General features: G+C 40.5%; 1 protein-coding gene across 4 annotated transcripts in view; it reads right to left on the reverse strand.

Moving 5' to 3' along the window:
* The window catches only part of TASOR (transcription activation suppressor), a 101,111-nt gene extending 85,712 nt beyond the window's left edge, over positions 1–15,399 (reverse strand). For all 4 annotated transcript variants that reach the window (XM_054976219.1, XM_054976217.1, XM_054976216.1 and 1 more), the window contains exons 1-5: positions 14,844–15,399; positions 7,501–7,646; positions 6,532–6,624; positions 4,143–4,215; positions 3,486–3,577 (exon numbers count right to left, since the gene is read on the reverse strand). In XM_054976219.1, the coding sequence (XP_054832194.1) occupies positions 3,486–3,577; positions 4,143–4,215; positions 6,532–6,624; positions 7,501–7,646; positions 14,844–15,228 (789 nt within the window). In that variant the 5' untranslated portion in view covers positions 15,229–15,399. The remainder of the gene's footprint in view (positions 1–3,485; positions 3,578–4,142; positions 4,216–6,531; positions 6,625–7,500; positions 7,647–14,843) is intronic.
* Between the last annotated feature and the right edge of the window lie 732 nt (positions 15,400–16,131).

A 16,131-nucleotide genomic window follows, 5' to 3' on the forward strand; every position in this document is an offset into this window, starting at 1 on the left:
TTGCTTCCAGCCAATAGGATTCTCAGGAAGGAGACAGCCTTTTTTGAAATGCTGCAGGGAATTAAATTTGAGGCCTGCCTTAAGCCGGCCTCCATTCATCCTTGGCCTAGAGAGAGAGAGAGAGAGAGAGTGACTGAGAGAGAGTTCCTGCACTGGATCCTCTGAGCTCTGTTTCTGTGGTGACTTGGGAGTCCCTTGGCTGGTCTTCTGGATCTTCTGGACTGCGACTGACTGACATCGCTGGACTTCAGGAGACTAGTAGGAGAGTTCATTTACTGACTCACTGGGTTTTCTCTTTGGAAGGAGAGGGTTGGTTATTTGTCTTGGTGAGGGAGGAGAAGGAAAGGTTTTTTTTAATTTTAATTTTTCTTTGTTTTTCCTGATTGGGTGAGTCTTGCTGTCTTGAGTGAGTGAGTGAGTGAGTGAGTGAGTGAGTGAGTGAGTGAGTGAGTGAGTGAGTGAGTGAGTGGCAGCAGTTTCATTTGGGTTTTGGGAGGGGGGCTTGGCTTGCTGGGGTGACTGTGCAAGGGAGCTGTTTACTGTAGATTACCATTTACTGTGGCCTTTTATTTCCTGGGGTCAGTAAAAGGTTTAAAGTTATTTGGGGCCTTTTTCCTGTTCCTGTGGGGGGGGGCTGTTAAAGTTTAAAAGCTGTTGTTAAATTTTTACATTTGTTGTTGTGGGCTTCCTTTCTAGTTGCTGTGGGGGGGCTGTTAAAGGTTTAAAGTTACTGTTTAGGCTTTTTTTCTGGTTCTTTTTAAATAGTAGTTTAGTAAGTTAGCCTAGTGGTAGGCTTCTGTCATTAATTGACTATTTGCCCTCCAAAGTAAATTGTTAGGGAACCTAAGGTAGTTTTCTCCATTTAATAGGCTTTTATAGGAAAAGATTTAGTGAGAGTTAGCTAAGAGTCTGTTCAATTTTTATTCATATAAATAGGCTGTCCATTAGTTTTCCCTTAACTAGGGTTTCCCTGCCCACCTCTGGCACCCTTAGAGCCAGGCTGGGCAGTTTTTGTGGTAATAGGCTTTCCATTTATATCGAGGTTTAGGGCCAGCTTGATTCCTGAAGAGCAGCTTCCCTGGTGGCCATTGCTGGGATGTCCACGGAGATGCTCCGGCAGGCCCTCGGCCCTCTGGGATCGTGAGTCAAGTGAGAGGATTCGGCAGATACAGTGGTCAGGGGCTACCTTGTGGAGCCCTGCGAGTTGCTCTCTACTGATCCGCTGAGCTACTGGGCTAAGAAGGAGGCAGTCTGGCCGGACCTCTCATGCCCTCTGACGAGCATGGAGCAACCACGTCTTTTCTTAAACAGGCGACACTGTCAGCCCACATCGCACTCGCATTCTCCCATGGAGTCAAGCAGTTGGTCTTCTTGAAGATCAACACGTGGCTCTTCGATTTCTCAGGACTGGACTTCCAGAGCGACTGAGGTGAGCCCTCCTTGCGGCTTGCATCCTCTGCGAGTCCAGGACCTAGGGAATAGCGCTCTTCCCATAATTAGTTAGAACACTGGGGGCGGGGGGGCTCAGTGGCAGAAGGGATGCACCCTGCAATTTGGCTGGCCCCCCAACCACACACACACAGAATACAGCAGAACTGACCCAGTCCATGTGAGTGCAAATTTGTTCAGATAACTTTGAATAGAGGCCCCAGACATGTTGACTGCCACTTGAATAGGAAGACAGGGAGAGACAGGTTAGGTAAACTCAACTGTAAACTGTAGAAGGCCATATGGAATCCCAGAGAAGCAGCCCCAAACCAAGCTATATTAAATGTTAAATGTTTTAAAACTGCTGCTGTTGTTGTTGATATTAAATGTTGATTAACTGGACTGCTGTTAAATGTTGTTGTTGAAGGGGTGGGGGGAGCGGGGAGGAATGGTGTGGGTGCGCGCTAGCTGATGATGAGGGCTAGATCCCAACATTGGCTCATAGGTAGCGTTCAACTTGAAGCTGGCATTGGGGGGGGGGGAGGAACCTTTGCAACTATGGTCTGCAAATGCCATTGTGTTGTGCTTGTGGCTTGGTACTGTCTGGTTCTGCTGTGTGGTGTTTCCCCACTGGCTGAACTCAGAGCCTGGCTGCAGAAAATGACAATGGTTCTGCTGGACTAAGTTGCAAGAGTGTCCCCTGATTGAATTTGGTTTGGGTAGAATGGATAATCTGGTGACAATCTGAAAATCCAGGAAATCTAAGAAATAAATCCAAGAAATAATTTTTTTAGGAATTTTTTTTGGTGTGCGATTCTCTGGTGTGATGTTATTTCTTTTGTTCAAACTGGACTGTAGGTTGTGATTTGAATGTGCCACTAATGCTGTTACATGCCCTCAGCCAACTTGTGAAGAGGAAGAGCAAGGAATCCAAGAAATACATTTTTAAAGGTTTGGGGGGGGGGTGATTCTCTGGTATGATGTTGTTGTTTTGTTCAACTGGACTGTAGGTTGTGATTTGAATATGTAATGTATGTGAAGTCCTGCTGTAATGTAATGTTATGCTGTTATCTGAGGAGGGAGGGCTTGAAGTCTGAGAAATAAAATTTTAAATTAATTGTTTTTGTTGTGCTTGTGTGAATTTCTGGTGTGATGTTGGGGGTTGTTTCAATGTAGACCTGTAAGTTGTGATTATATATGATGTGAAATGCAATGGTTTAATGCTGTTATTGAGAATAAAAATTTTTAACATTGTGTTTGTGTCTGTGTGTCTCTCTCTTTTGTGATGGTGGGAGCTGTTGTAATACTGTGATGGAGGATTTGGGGTGGGGGTGCCTTTGCTTCTGTTGGGCTGATGGGGGGTGGATTGTGAGTGGGACTGTGGCTGCCACAATCCATGTGTTTCTGCTGTGCAGGAGTTTTCCCCACAGTAGAAATATGGTGTTGTACGATGGAAACCACCTTTGAGGAGGCATAAAATGGCCCCTCAAAGAGCAATCTCCCTGAAACCTGGGGGAGGGTCGGAGGAGAGGTAGGAGCAGGTCCCCTGAAAATTGGGTGCATTTTGCTTACAAAATGCCACCCTAAGCCACCTAGAAAGATCACTTCTTTTTCCCTATAGGGAATAATGGAGAGTGGAAGATGGGGGTACCTTGTTTGGGGGGGCATAACATGGCCCCCCCGAAGTCCAATTGTTCTGAAACTTGGGGGGTCATTAGAGGAGAGTAAGGAGAATGTCCCCACCAAGTTTGGTGTGATTCAAAAAGAATATGCCCACCCAGGCTTCCAGAAAGCTAGGAGCATGTTCTCTATTGAAAATAATGGCCGAATCTTTATGAATCAAACCCGAATCGGGAATTCTGAATCACCCTGGCACTGCACACCCCTACTCCTCAGTAACAGATATTTACAGGTTTTAATACACTGAGATTTTAATTATTTATATAGAAACAGATCTTCCACATGTCAGGTTGAACTAGCATATAAACAAACACAAATTTGCACAACAAGGAAAAGGAATAAAACATCAATAGTGAAAACTAAGAATTCAAACTTACTTTTATGACTTTAAAAATAATCACATCACCGGTTACTCTAGGCTCTAGAGGATTAGCTTGCAACAAGTCAGCATATCTAGAAAGATACACACCTGGAGCATATGAAGGGAACAAAATTAACAGCATTTAATAGAAGTATTCAGAAAACAAAACTATGTGCAAAACAAAACATACACACCATAAGATAATCAATACCATACTTTCAAAAATGTATACCTTCCCATTAAAACTACTGAGCACCCGCCCCAGCATAAAAGGCATGAGAAATATCAAAACTTTCTTAACTTTTACAAAAGCACTCAAGAGTTTAAAAATATCTCTATTTTTGGAACTTTAAATTTCAAAAAATCAATGAGGGCTTTAAAATACATCTTCTACAAATATGAACTGTTGTCGTAACTATTGATATCGGCTATTATCCATATATCTAGTGCATAATGTTGACAACCAGGGGCAACTGCAGTAAGAGCTCCAGAAGATTAGCTATACTACAGAAAACTGTAACTGCACATAGGGACTAGAGGGGCTATGCAATATTGGTAAACAAGGGTTAAATTTCAGAGAGCTCACTCATTTGTAGTCAGTATATCAGATACTGAGTCAGTTCTCTAGTATTCTATAAACCACAAACCCAAATGAAGAAAAAAACATAATTACCCATAGAAGAACTGCCAAGAACTGTCATTTTGGAATGACCCACCTGCAAGCCATTCTCACATATGTTTTGCACCTGAAATTAAATGTTATGTCAATTTTTTCTGCTAGACATGAAAGCCTCATTTCATTTCAACTACATTTACATTTATTTATTTTGGCCTCTACAGAGAACCTGCCTGAGGTGGCTTACAAAATAAAATGTAATAAAAGCATAATGCATGTAAAATTCTTAATTGAACATAAAAGAACCAGAGCATAAAAACACAGATAATTAAGTAGCTCAAAATGAATACCAGTTTTCAGAATAAAACTATTAAAATAGTGGCAAAACTATTAATTAAAAGCCTGGATAAATGCTTGGGCCTGGCACCTGTAAGAGAATAACACAGGCACCAAGCAAGCATCAAGAGGAATGGTATTCCACAGCTGAGCTGCCTCTACTGAATAGCCCTCTCTGGTTGCCATCCACCTCATCTCTGAAGGAGGGAGCATGGAGAGCATAACTTGAGAGGCAGATATTAACAGGCAGGCTGAACAATATGGGAGGAGGCAGTCCTTCAAACATACTGAATCATTGGCTGAGCTTGTGGGGTTGCAGGGAACATTCCAACTGCTTAGGAAACACAGGTATTAAAATGCATGTAGCCCAATTTCTTTAGAAGAGGGAAACGCTGAAAGCTTGACTGGGATTAAAACTTCAGATGGACATTAGGAACAGAAGGTTTGCAGAGCAGATGGAAGAATGGGAAAAGATGTCAGAATTAAGAGGATATAAATGGTAGAAAACCAGAGCAAAATAGATGAAATAATTGCACAGACTGGGTAGTGTACTTCTACACAAAAAAACTGTGATGACAGATGGAAAAGGAAGCTTGAGTAAAGGACAGAAGGAATGTGAATGGGAAACAAGGGCCTCTGAAGAATCATCATAATGCTTAAGGTCGGGAAGGGCTTATGATATGGCTGAAAGGGACAAGGTAGAAGTGAGGTGATGTTAGAACTAGAGATGGGCATGAACAGAAAAAAAAACCAAACACGATGTTCATTGTCATCCACAAACAGGGACTCACGAACATGCCCCTGTTCACGAACATGTTCGTGGTTGGCTGTTTGTGGGGGCCAGCAGGCTCTCCTCTAGCCATCATCCAAGTCAAGTTCCCTACTGCACCACTCCCAGAAACCTGACCTGAGCAGGCACCAGGAAAGGTACCAATAGTAAACAATAGCTTGACCCCAGAGCCTGGTAGCAGCTCTGGAACTTGAAGGGGTAGATCCCTATCCCACCACACACACAGAAAATTCAAGCTCCAATGCACTCTCTCTATCAAAATGACAACAGCAACTGTCTCTGCACTGTCTCCAAAGTCAGAGCTGGGAGCCCCCCTCCCCCCTGGTCTTTGCTCCCTTGTTGTAACCAATTTGGAGCTCCACACTTGAAAGGAAGACCTGCCTATCAAGCTAAATTGGGCTTAGATTGGGGTTTCCAGGGTAACAGCGGGAGTTCAGAGTTCAGACAATCCCTGCCTAAATCGCCAAGGGAATTGATTGCAGGTGCCAGACTGTCTGGCTTGACGAACAGCAACGAATGAGGCTTGCAACGACCACCTGTTCATTGAGAATGGGGCCTCACAAACAGCTTGTTCGCGAACAGCAGATTAGGCTGTTCATGGCTTTTTTTTGTTCGTATTGCTGTTCGTGCCCATCTCTAGTTAGGACTCGATAAACTCATTTATCTACAGACCAGCATCACATTCCCCCCATCCTGATTATTTGGCAGGTGTCCTTGTGCCACCACATTATTTGGCTGCAGTTTGCAGGATATTTTGCTATGCTTTCATCTGTGCAGCCTTCAGGAGTAGAGAGACTGGCCAGTCATAGTAGCAAAACTTGTTAACTTGGCACTATCTAATACTTAGTAACAATAATCTGAATATGTAAATAAAAAACCTTATCAGGAAGAACAAGTTCAGTGATTTTTCCAGGAAATTCAGCTGCTAAGTAGCAGATGATATCAGACACCTGTTGAGTCCAGTAACATTAAAATATATAAGAAAAATCATTTAATTCATTACATATCCCCTTGAATATATTTGTCTCAAAAGTAGCAGTGTGAACTATTAATATCCCACCATTTCCAAAATGAAAACTTGCACTGGTTAAACCCAGTGCAATATTCATGAGGGTTTGCATAATCTGGTGTTAGGAATGAAGGATGAGTAGAGGCATCACGAGTTCTCTAGCACAGAGAATTCAAGACTGACAGGGTCCTCTATCACCTGTATTTCTAAATCTTTTAATTTCAACCAGAAGTGTCAGCAGAAATTTTGTGTGCAATGTCTTCAACACAACCACGCTTGAATTTTTCCACACATCAAAATGACTTTCGTACCAGAGCACGATCAATCTTCAGAAACGCATAACTTTCAGCAAGTTCTTTTTCTGATCGGCCATCTCGTTTTAATTCCCTCCGTTTCTCTATGAACTTTGAGATAACAAGGTATTAATATACACAACAAAACCAAATACAGTTTATAATCATGAGATCTGTATATTCTATGCCTTGGATCCTAAAGTGCCATTCTACTGGTGGAGTAAACCAACAGCATTTCCTATCTTATAGAGGAATGAAGGAAGATTTTTGGCAGTTTCTCTCTCCTGCTGCAGCCTTCCAATTTGCTCCCCCATGCTGTTCCTTCATGTCCAGTAACCTGCAGGAAAACTACTTCAAAAAGGCACACAAAAGGCTGCAGTGAGGTAGGGAAATTGCCTTCCTTTAGCGTGGCTCTGCTTACACTGCTTAAGGGGCAAGCCACTGCTTTTAAAAAAAGAAATCTGAATTCCCTGGCAAGGAAACCAAGTTCCAAAAAAACTGTAATTGTGAGATCAGATTTGTTAGATACTTCATTAGTACTGTGTATCTCTAACCATCCAGGCTAGAACTTTCTTACTTCCCTTTCCCACTACGCACCCTGTATTTTTGTCATTGTGGGTCTGGAGATACTCAGGAACAGCATCAAGCAAAGGGAGAGTCTGTAGTCAAAGGGGTGAAATAAGCAGAAATCGCTGCCTCTTATTTGGAAGGCTTACGTGCAATTAAGTCTTTAGTAATACATGGTTGTATATGTCCCAATTTGTATACAATTGCATATTTTAAAAATATAACACCAATTTATTAAGATCGGGTATGTTCAACTTGAGTAAACAGTTCATCCAGATAATATATTCTCTTAGACTGCTCTTCAGATAAAGACACAAACATATATATGGATATAATAATAAACCACAGCAAGCTAAATTTACACATTTTATATGTATACATTTTAGACTGTTTCACAACAACTGAATCAGGGTTACTCACCTCTTTTTCCAACAGTTCACTATGAACTAAACTGGCTTTTTTGTAAACAAAATTGCCTTTTGATTGACAGTCCAAATAAGCTGAATGCAAAATGTTCACAACATCATCAAATTCACGAGATCCTGCAATTATTGGCTGAAAGAGAGCTATAGAGAAAGAAAAATAGTACCATCTGAGCATTCAGGCTTGCACTGATCTATATGTTAAAAGACAAAATATTCTGAAGAATATCCATCAGTGCCTGTACATAATGTACAATTTAAATAAATTGTACTATTCCTAGAAAAGTTTTCTGTTGATAAAACAATGACGTTTACAAAATATGTTATTCAAAAAGAACAGAAATAATTGCCTCCTGGGGAATATTTGGTGCCAACAGTTACTACCATATTTACCCAAAAGATGAACCTCAATGTAAGATCCTTTCTAAAAAGTGTTAATACATGAAAGTTTCTTTTTTATTACTGTACATACTTATAACTAGCATAGGGTCCAGTAACACCTTAAAGACCAGTTACTGGATCCAAATCTTGCTCTTCTACAGCAGACCAACATGGCTACCGCCTGAAATTATAACTAGTATGCAAATATGAAACAACTCTCCCTTTTTCTTGATGGGAACACCTGGAAAAAACCTAGTTTTTCTTTTGGGTACACAGAGTACTTACACAAATCAGATTTTTAAGAGAGTATTTCCAATTATTTTTGTTTGTAGGTTTTTCAGACCTTGACGCTTTTAAGACCCCCTTATCTAAATTATATATTAAGGAGGAAAGTATTTCCCAAGTTCAGTAATTATGCTGGCTAATATCCTCATCTTTCTTTTGCCCCTCTCTGTTTGTTGAGGAGGTGGATCTCAGCTTCAGGGTCCATTACTCTGGTGCTAGGTGCTTTTTGCTCATCAAAAGGTATTGTCTTCACGTGAATGGAAGCATCTAGCAACAGAAGCATGCATTCTGCAGTAGAGGACTAACTGCAATGGAAGAAAATACTGTGGAGGCGGAAACAAGATAAAGGATCCAAATCAAAGTATGAAAAGCACTACAACTGGAGGAAGGGTTCAATCTTGTGCCAAAAGGAAAGATGGGATATAAATATTGAACACATGAAGCAATCTTATACTAAATTAGACCACTGATCCTTCAAAGTCAGTACTGTCTTCCCAGATTGGCAGCACTCTCCAGCATCTCAGATAAAGGTCTTTCACATCATCTACTATTTGATCCTGCTGGAGATGCCAGAGATTGAACATGGGACCTTCTGTATGCCAAGCAGATGTTCTACCATGAAGCTATAACTCCTTACCCCAATGAACATTATTCAGTGTAGTTGCAGGATAGGATTCACTCCACTGTTTAGCAGTAAGATTTTTGGCAGCATTACATGCAACTTTCCTTGAAGATTTCTACATTACCACCTATAAAGTTCATTCCGTTACCTAATTTAACAGACATTACTGATGCTACAACAATCTGTATTTATCATAGTTACTGTGAGGAAACTTTCAATATGTCTGACATCACTATAAATAGTTTCACAACATTTGGCATCTTGCTAATTTCCAGTAGTCTTCCAGTAGCCAATATGCTGGACCTACAGAAGGGGGAAAAAACCCTTCTGTATCTCTGGATGCTAAATCATGCATAACTATAGCAGAGATCCTATCAGACTCTTTCCTGCAGTCTCCCCTGAACAAAAAGTTGGCTTAAAATCTTATTGATTGCATCTGACAAGATGGACTGTGGACCACAAAAGCTGATGACTCTATATATTAATTTTTATTGAAGCTTTTATTTGTTTAAGCAGCATTTCAAGTGTAAGTAATGAACTCTACATATCTGAGTATTTCTTCTCTCTCTTAAAAAAACAGCACTTTCAGAAGTATACCTTTCTTCCCTTGACATATTGCTTCTGAGTATTTTTCTCCTAATTTAAATACTGCTTGGTATTTTATTAATGCATCACCTTCTAGTGTTACTGATGCTTTGATATAATGTAAATAACTAAGACAGTTCACAGCCTCCTTTCAATATATAATAAATTTAATGTTGCCCGACAGACTGAAAAATATACTCTTTCAAAACCAATTACTGGGGCTTATTCTGTTTTCCTCCAGGTTAAAGTTCTCATTAGTTCATGTTAACTACAAGAGCAAGGGTTACCTGACATGTGTTTACAATTGCCTTGCATCCATACAATATTAAAAGGTCAACTGGACTGTATCATTATGGTGAAGGATCACATTTAAAATGCTCATCTCTGTAAAACAGCAGAAAAAGGGAGGGTACAAGACAAGAACCTCTCTCTGATTATACTAGTTTTCTCTTGCAGCAAGTTTATGTGAGCTGGCACTCAAAAACACAATCCTTCCTCTGCAGTTTGAAGCGGCACTGCCTAGTCCTACCACTTCATTCTGCTGCATGAATAGATACGGACTACCGTTTCGGAAGCACTGCTTTTTCTTTCTTTGGGACGAAGGGTCAACAAGTTTGGTTTCGCATGCTAGCTAGCCACAGCCGTCTCCAGTGGCGTTCTCTCAAGTTGTGTACATGCGCTAGAACTCTAAAGGGATAGGTCCGGTTTTACATCAGGTATCATTTTTGATCAAGGCAGAAGCATCATTAAAATTCTTCTGCAGAAGCCATACCTTAAATTAAACACAACCATCCCCTCTCCTAGGACCTGAAAGGAGGAAGCATAGTTTTGCCTTCTCCAAAATTGTGCACAAACAAGAAACAGTCTCTCACTACTTTCCAGGTGCAAAGTGCTGGACAAAGATAAAACCTTCAAATGGAACATGTGCTGCTTCCTGCTTTTCCCCAAACCATACAAGTACACTCCTGTGCATCAATCAAGGTTTCTACAGGCAACAGGACCAGGAGGGAGATGCATTTTGTTTTATTTCCAGCAAGATTTCTGCAGAAGAAATGCACCTCTCACAAAGCTTCAGCCTTCTGCAAACCCAGTGCAAAGGAAGAAACTTGCTCTCATATTATTTTGTGGGGGAGCAGCTGTAGCTCAATGGCATAGCATCTGGTTGGCAAGCAGAAGGCCCCAGGTTCAATCCCCCAACATCACCATTTCAAAGGGGCAGGTAGTAGGCAATATGAAAGACCTCTGCCTGAGACCCTGTAGAGCTGCTACCAGAATAGACAATACCGACCTTAATGGATCAAGGATCTGATTCAGTATAAGGCAGCTTCATAAGGAATACAGCAAAGGAGAAAGTCACACTCCAGAACTGGTACTTGAAATTGAAAGATACTCAAATCCCACACAGAAGTAGGTACTCTTATACAACTCATTTCACCTATACAACCATATTGCAGTTTGCATTTCAACATCCTAGTTCTGGAACCAAGTGCCATCATTTTTGTACAACTATGTAGAAAGGAACCCACAAATACTTACTAAATTTCCCTTTAGATGGTAACAATAAAGACAAGTCCTATAACAACTTCTGGGTATTTTACTAGTAACCAGGGCTTTTTTTCTGGGAAAAGAGGTCGTGGAACTCAGTGGTGGAACTCAAGACCACACAATGATGTCACTTTGGGTCAGCTGGAACAAGGGGGGAGTTTTTTAAAGTTTAAATTGCCCTTGGTGAAAATGGTCACATGGCCGGTGGCCCCGCCCCCTGATCGCCAGGCAGAGGGGATTTTAGATCGCCCTCCACACTGTTCAGTGGCACGGAGGGCAATCTAAACTCCCCTCTGTCTGGAGATCAGGGGGCGGGGCCACCGGCCATGTGACCATTTTTAAGAAGTGCCGGAACTCCATTCCACTGCGTTCCCGCCGGAAAAAAGCCCTGCTAGTAACAGTGTATAACAATCACACTTGTATGAGCTACAACAGAAGTGCGTAAGTTGTCCACTGCTGTACACAACAGAAGTGCCTAAGTTGTCACTGTTACTAGTAAAATACCCAATAGTTGTTATAGGAATTGTCTTTATTGTTAACATCTAAAGGGACATTCAGTATTTGTAGGTTCCTTTCTGCATAGTTACTGTTTACTGCTATACTCTCTTTTGTCAGTTTATCGTTTTTGCACAATGCAAACCAGGATTATTATGTACATGTTCAAGTGTGGATACTATTCCTGCTTCTGAGTTTGAGAATCTGATACAGTCTATCATGACCATGTTTTGTTTCCTTGAATCCAGGTGATACAGATACAGGTAAACTTTGCCAAATGCAGCAGACTCTTGAACTTTTCAAGAATAAAGTAATATACAAGGCACTAAAATTTTTAATCAAGCTGCTGTTCTTTCAAATACAAGTTCTTTAGCCTGGCAGTGTTTGTGTGCACACTGGCATTCGTTCACATTTACTTCAGTTATAGGAGACTTGGCCCCCACAAAAAAATAAAAAATAAAGTGTCTATTAGAAGTAGCTACACTTGTTCAGGTACATTAATTTACACATTTGATCAACGGTTGAATAAAAGCCAGAATTAAATGTAGAACTCTAATTTTTAGGCATGGTAAACAAACATGCTAAAAACTGGCAGAAACTTCAAGAGGAAAGGCACAACTTTGCAAAAGAATTTGACCAAAAACAATTTTTTTTCTTCAGATAAATCTTCAGTCATTCTTTTACAGAAAGAAGGTAACAAACAGCAACTGCAAATTTACAGATTTATAGGGTCTTGCTGCTCATTAAATGCAGGGCAAGTACAGGTCAGGCACAAAATATTAATCAGAAATTATATATATGGATCAAAAAACATGAACTGGTAAAAAAAAAAACACTAGAATGTGTATTCCTAAAACAAAGAACAGAAAGTTAATGCCATACAAACCAATGTTGATGTAGTCTGTCAAAAACTGTTTTTCAGTTTCAGCTTTATTTTAAAATTCCTTGTTTGGGTATAACATCCAGCTTTCTATCAGAAGCATCTAATTTAGTTTTCTTCACCATCACTAATTTGTTCAAGGGGTCTTTTTTCCCACAGAAAAAATAGTATTCTCAAAACGATGAAACTAATTGGAGAACTAGTTGTGACATAATTTTTTCTTATACATATTATTTATTCCAACAGTTAAAAGAATTCTAATTAGTAGACTTTATTAAAATAAAAAGGACTCGCCTGCCACAAGAGATTTTTAAAAATGAAACCAACTGAAAAAGAGATCCTAACCAGAGGTTTGACCAAGAAACTTGAGACATCACTTTTTGTAAAAGAAATACCAGGCAGTGTTTGATAAAATTTAATTGACGGTCTTAAATAGCCTCAAGTTATCTGAATAAACATTTTTAAAGCTTTACATTCAACTCAGTCTGTTCTCTTTTTCTGAAATAAAGCAGATTTCCCTATCAGTTACTGACACTTGGAAAGATCATCTCCAAGGAGTTGTAATTCACCACAAATAATCTCTGGGAAAAGCCAATTATATAATTCCTCTATTAGTGTCTTTGCTCTTTTAAAGTCAAAGATTTTCTACAATTCTCTGGACAGAATAGCATTTACAGTATCACATTTCATTTCTTTTTGATTAAAACGTATCAGTGTCCAATTGACACCAAACTGGAAAAGACATTCATCATCTGCCTACAATCTCTAACATTTTCCAGATTAAATTAGTATTTTTAAAAATCTCCTCTTAAATAAGGATACCTGCAAATAGTTGCAAGTTTCACAGTATCCCTATTTAAAAGATGAAAGGGAACAATTGTAATAAATAAAAACATCAATCTCAGGACAGTCTAAAGACAGCTTTGTTAATTCAACTTTTGGAAATAAACAGATACGGTAGAGGATGAATAATATTCTAGATATCAGACTACCTAGAAACCTTGTTTTAATCTCCTTGGCAGAAAAGTGAGATATAAAGAACCCTAAACAAGTATATTTAAAGCATATATGCACAAATTATAGCTTTCCTGAACATAGAGATACAACTATGTGGAGGATGGAATTTTCATCTGAAGGATTCTGTAAGGGAGGGCACTGTTCTTATTTTTCAGGAAATGGAATTTCCACAAAAAGAGTCTTTCAGGAACCTTCTTCTGACTGTTCAAAAAGCTTAAGTAGTTACATCACATAATCCTTCTACCATCCTACAGAGGCTCCATTACTGAATAAATACTACCTCTTGAAGTACCTTAGGGGTATCCAATAGCTGTATCAATATATAGCTGAACACTTACTATAAAGGGAAAGACATGAGTATCTTTATTAGAAGTCTTGCTGTTGGGCACTAAAGAGGATAAAAGAGTATTAGACAAAAAAAAACTGAACTGTATCAAGGTTTCCATAATACTGTAATAATAGAAATGGTCTATAATAAGGTCCTTGAATTGTCTGAAAACTGTAACTGGACTTGTACATGTATAAAAGAGTACACAACAAATTCTGGTGTTACTGAAGTTAAACCATCAGTGTTATAATGCTGATGTTATCTTCTACTGTGGTTCAAGTATTAGTACGCAGCCTATCAGGAACACTTCTCCAAATAAATATTAAATTCTAGTACTTGGACCAGTTTGAGCTTTTGTGTCTTGACTGAAACTCATAACTGAAACAAGTCCTCCTGGGAACACATTTAAGAGTAGGAGATAGATTGGCCTAAGTCTATGTAACAACCCTCAAACCAAGTGATTTTGGGATGGAACCAAGAGATCCTATTTAAGACTTCTTTTCTCTGTCTTACTAAGTCATAAAAGAAGACTTCATATATTGAATATTTGGTTCGTTGATCATAATACTTGGGATGTAAATTACTGGTAGCTTTGCAAAGGGTCAAGGCTAATCAAAACAACGCCAATTTTGAAAGGAAAAAACCTCATAGAACATTAACTTGAAGCTAACAAAAGTGAGTGCATTATGTTTGCGGAAAGACTTAAGATCAGCTAGTCAATTTCCACTGAAAGGCACACGGTGCTGAGATCCACTTCCGTCCTGAAACTAGACGGTGATACAAATGGTTTTCAGCAGCAACGATGCTTTCAAAAGCATCACAGAACTGAACTAGCCCATCCTGCGGCAGGATGCTTTTTCTTTACTGCATAAAGGGAAGCGAATCATCTTCTCCAGCTCCACAGATTACCATTTTCTGTGCCAGCGAGCCTGAACGTAAAACGGAAGGGAGGGGCATTAAACCAATTCCCACTCCCCCCAAATTGTATCCGTCCCACTTCTAACACAGCCATTTCAAAGCCAAGCCGTTTGTTATTTCCACCAGCCTCACTCCCTAAAAACCATCCGGCCAAAACATTGCCGCTGTTTCCTTTACACCCGATTCGGTTTTGCATGCAGTTGCGGGAGGCGGTACTTTGCGTAGTGCAAAAAGGAAGGGAGAGAAAGAGGGGAGAGAGGAAGGAAAATGATGCGAGGGAACCACCTTTCTTTTCTCTGCTCTTCCTGGGGATCTGAAAGTTCCTCTTAGGAGGCAGCAGATCTTCAAATGCTTTGGGGAGAGAGGCTCCTGACCCATCATCAAGCTGCTGCTGCTGTAGCTGTTCGTGGGCCGTGGAGACGACAGTCTTGCGGTGGCCATGACTGGGGGAGCGTGTGTCCTCTACAGCAACAGCAGCTCCTAGGAGAGGTTCCTCGTCGCTTCTGAGCCTCTCACAGCGGCCGCCATTTTGTGTAGAATCCTCCGCTTCAGCTACTGCAGCTCGGCTTTCCTCACCCGTGAGGCCGCTAACACCGCTGTTGTTATTCTCCGCCCGAGGAGACGGCTCTTGCTCTTTCTCACCCCCACTCACAGCCGCCGCGTCCGCCATTAAACTGAATAACAAAGGCAACAGCTACACTGAGACTCTAGTCTTTCTCCCCCCAAACAAACCACCCCCTCCTCAAAGCCATGCACAACGCCACCAAAGCGGCTCCAGCCGCCCACGACATAGCAAACAACCACTCCTCTCCCTTTATCTCGCCCCGCTTTCACTCTAACATGGCGGTGGGGCGTCAAGAAAAAGGAGGAGCTTGAGGCCGTCTGCTGTTGGCCAATCCGTGTACAGCGCTACTTCTAAATATGACAAGGCAAGGTTACTGCGTGTTATGAGATCTGCCGAAGGTGGCCGTTTCGGGCTTCGAAGGCAGTTGGGGGTTTTTTTTTGGAGGAATAGGTTGGTGAAAGTTTCTTCATCTGTATTATATTTCTGGGACAAGTGTACCTGACCCACAGACGTCTGCTTTTCAATTCGGGGTGGGAAGAGGTATGTTTTTGTATACAGAATACAAAGCTGTGCAAAAACGGTTTTTATTACCCCGCAAAAAGCACCGGCCAGACTGAGGTAGACGCGTTTTCATTTATCTTATTTCGTCTGTTAAGTTTCAAAGTGTATGTTGCCATAAGATCCAGAGGAGTTAGCCGTGTAACTTATGTTGCCATAAGTTACTCTTTTAATCAAAATGCACTACTTGTTAAAAATAGCTTCTATCACAGAATTTGAAAGCAGACACTGTAATATCAGGTATTAAAAAGAGATTCGAGAAGAGTTGGAAATTAAACCCTTTTAAGTTGGGCGAAAAGTCTAATTAAAGCTAGAATTATTAATAAGGTCCAGCCTTACTTAAGAAGAATTGGTGAGATCGTTACAAATAAATTTTTCTTAACCATTCTTCCCTTCCCCTTACTTCCAGAGGACTAAGTCGTTGACAGGTCACTATTGCATTATAACAAT

This window comes from Eublepharis macularius, chromosome 4 (assembly GCF_028583425.1).
Source record: "Eublepharis macularius isolate TG4126 chromosome 4, MPM_Emac_v1.0, whole genome shotgun sequence".
Taxonomy (NCBI): Eukaryota; Metazoa; Chordata; class Lepidosauria; order Squamata; family Eublepharidae; genus Eublepharis; species Eublepharis macularius.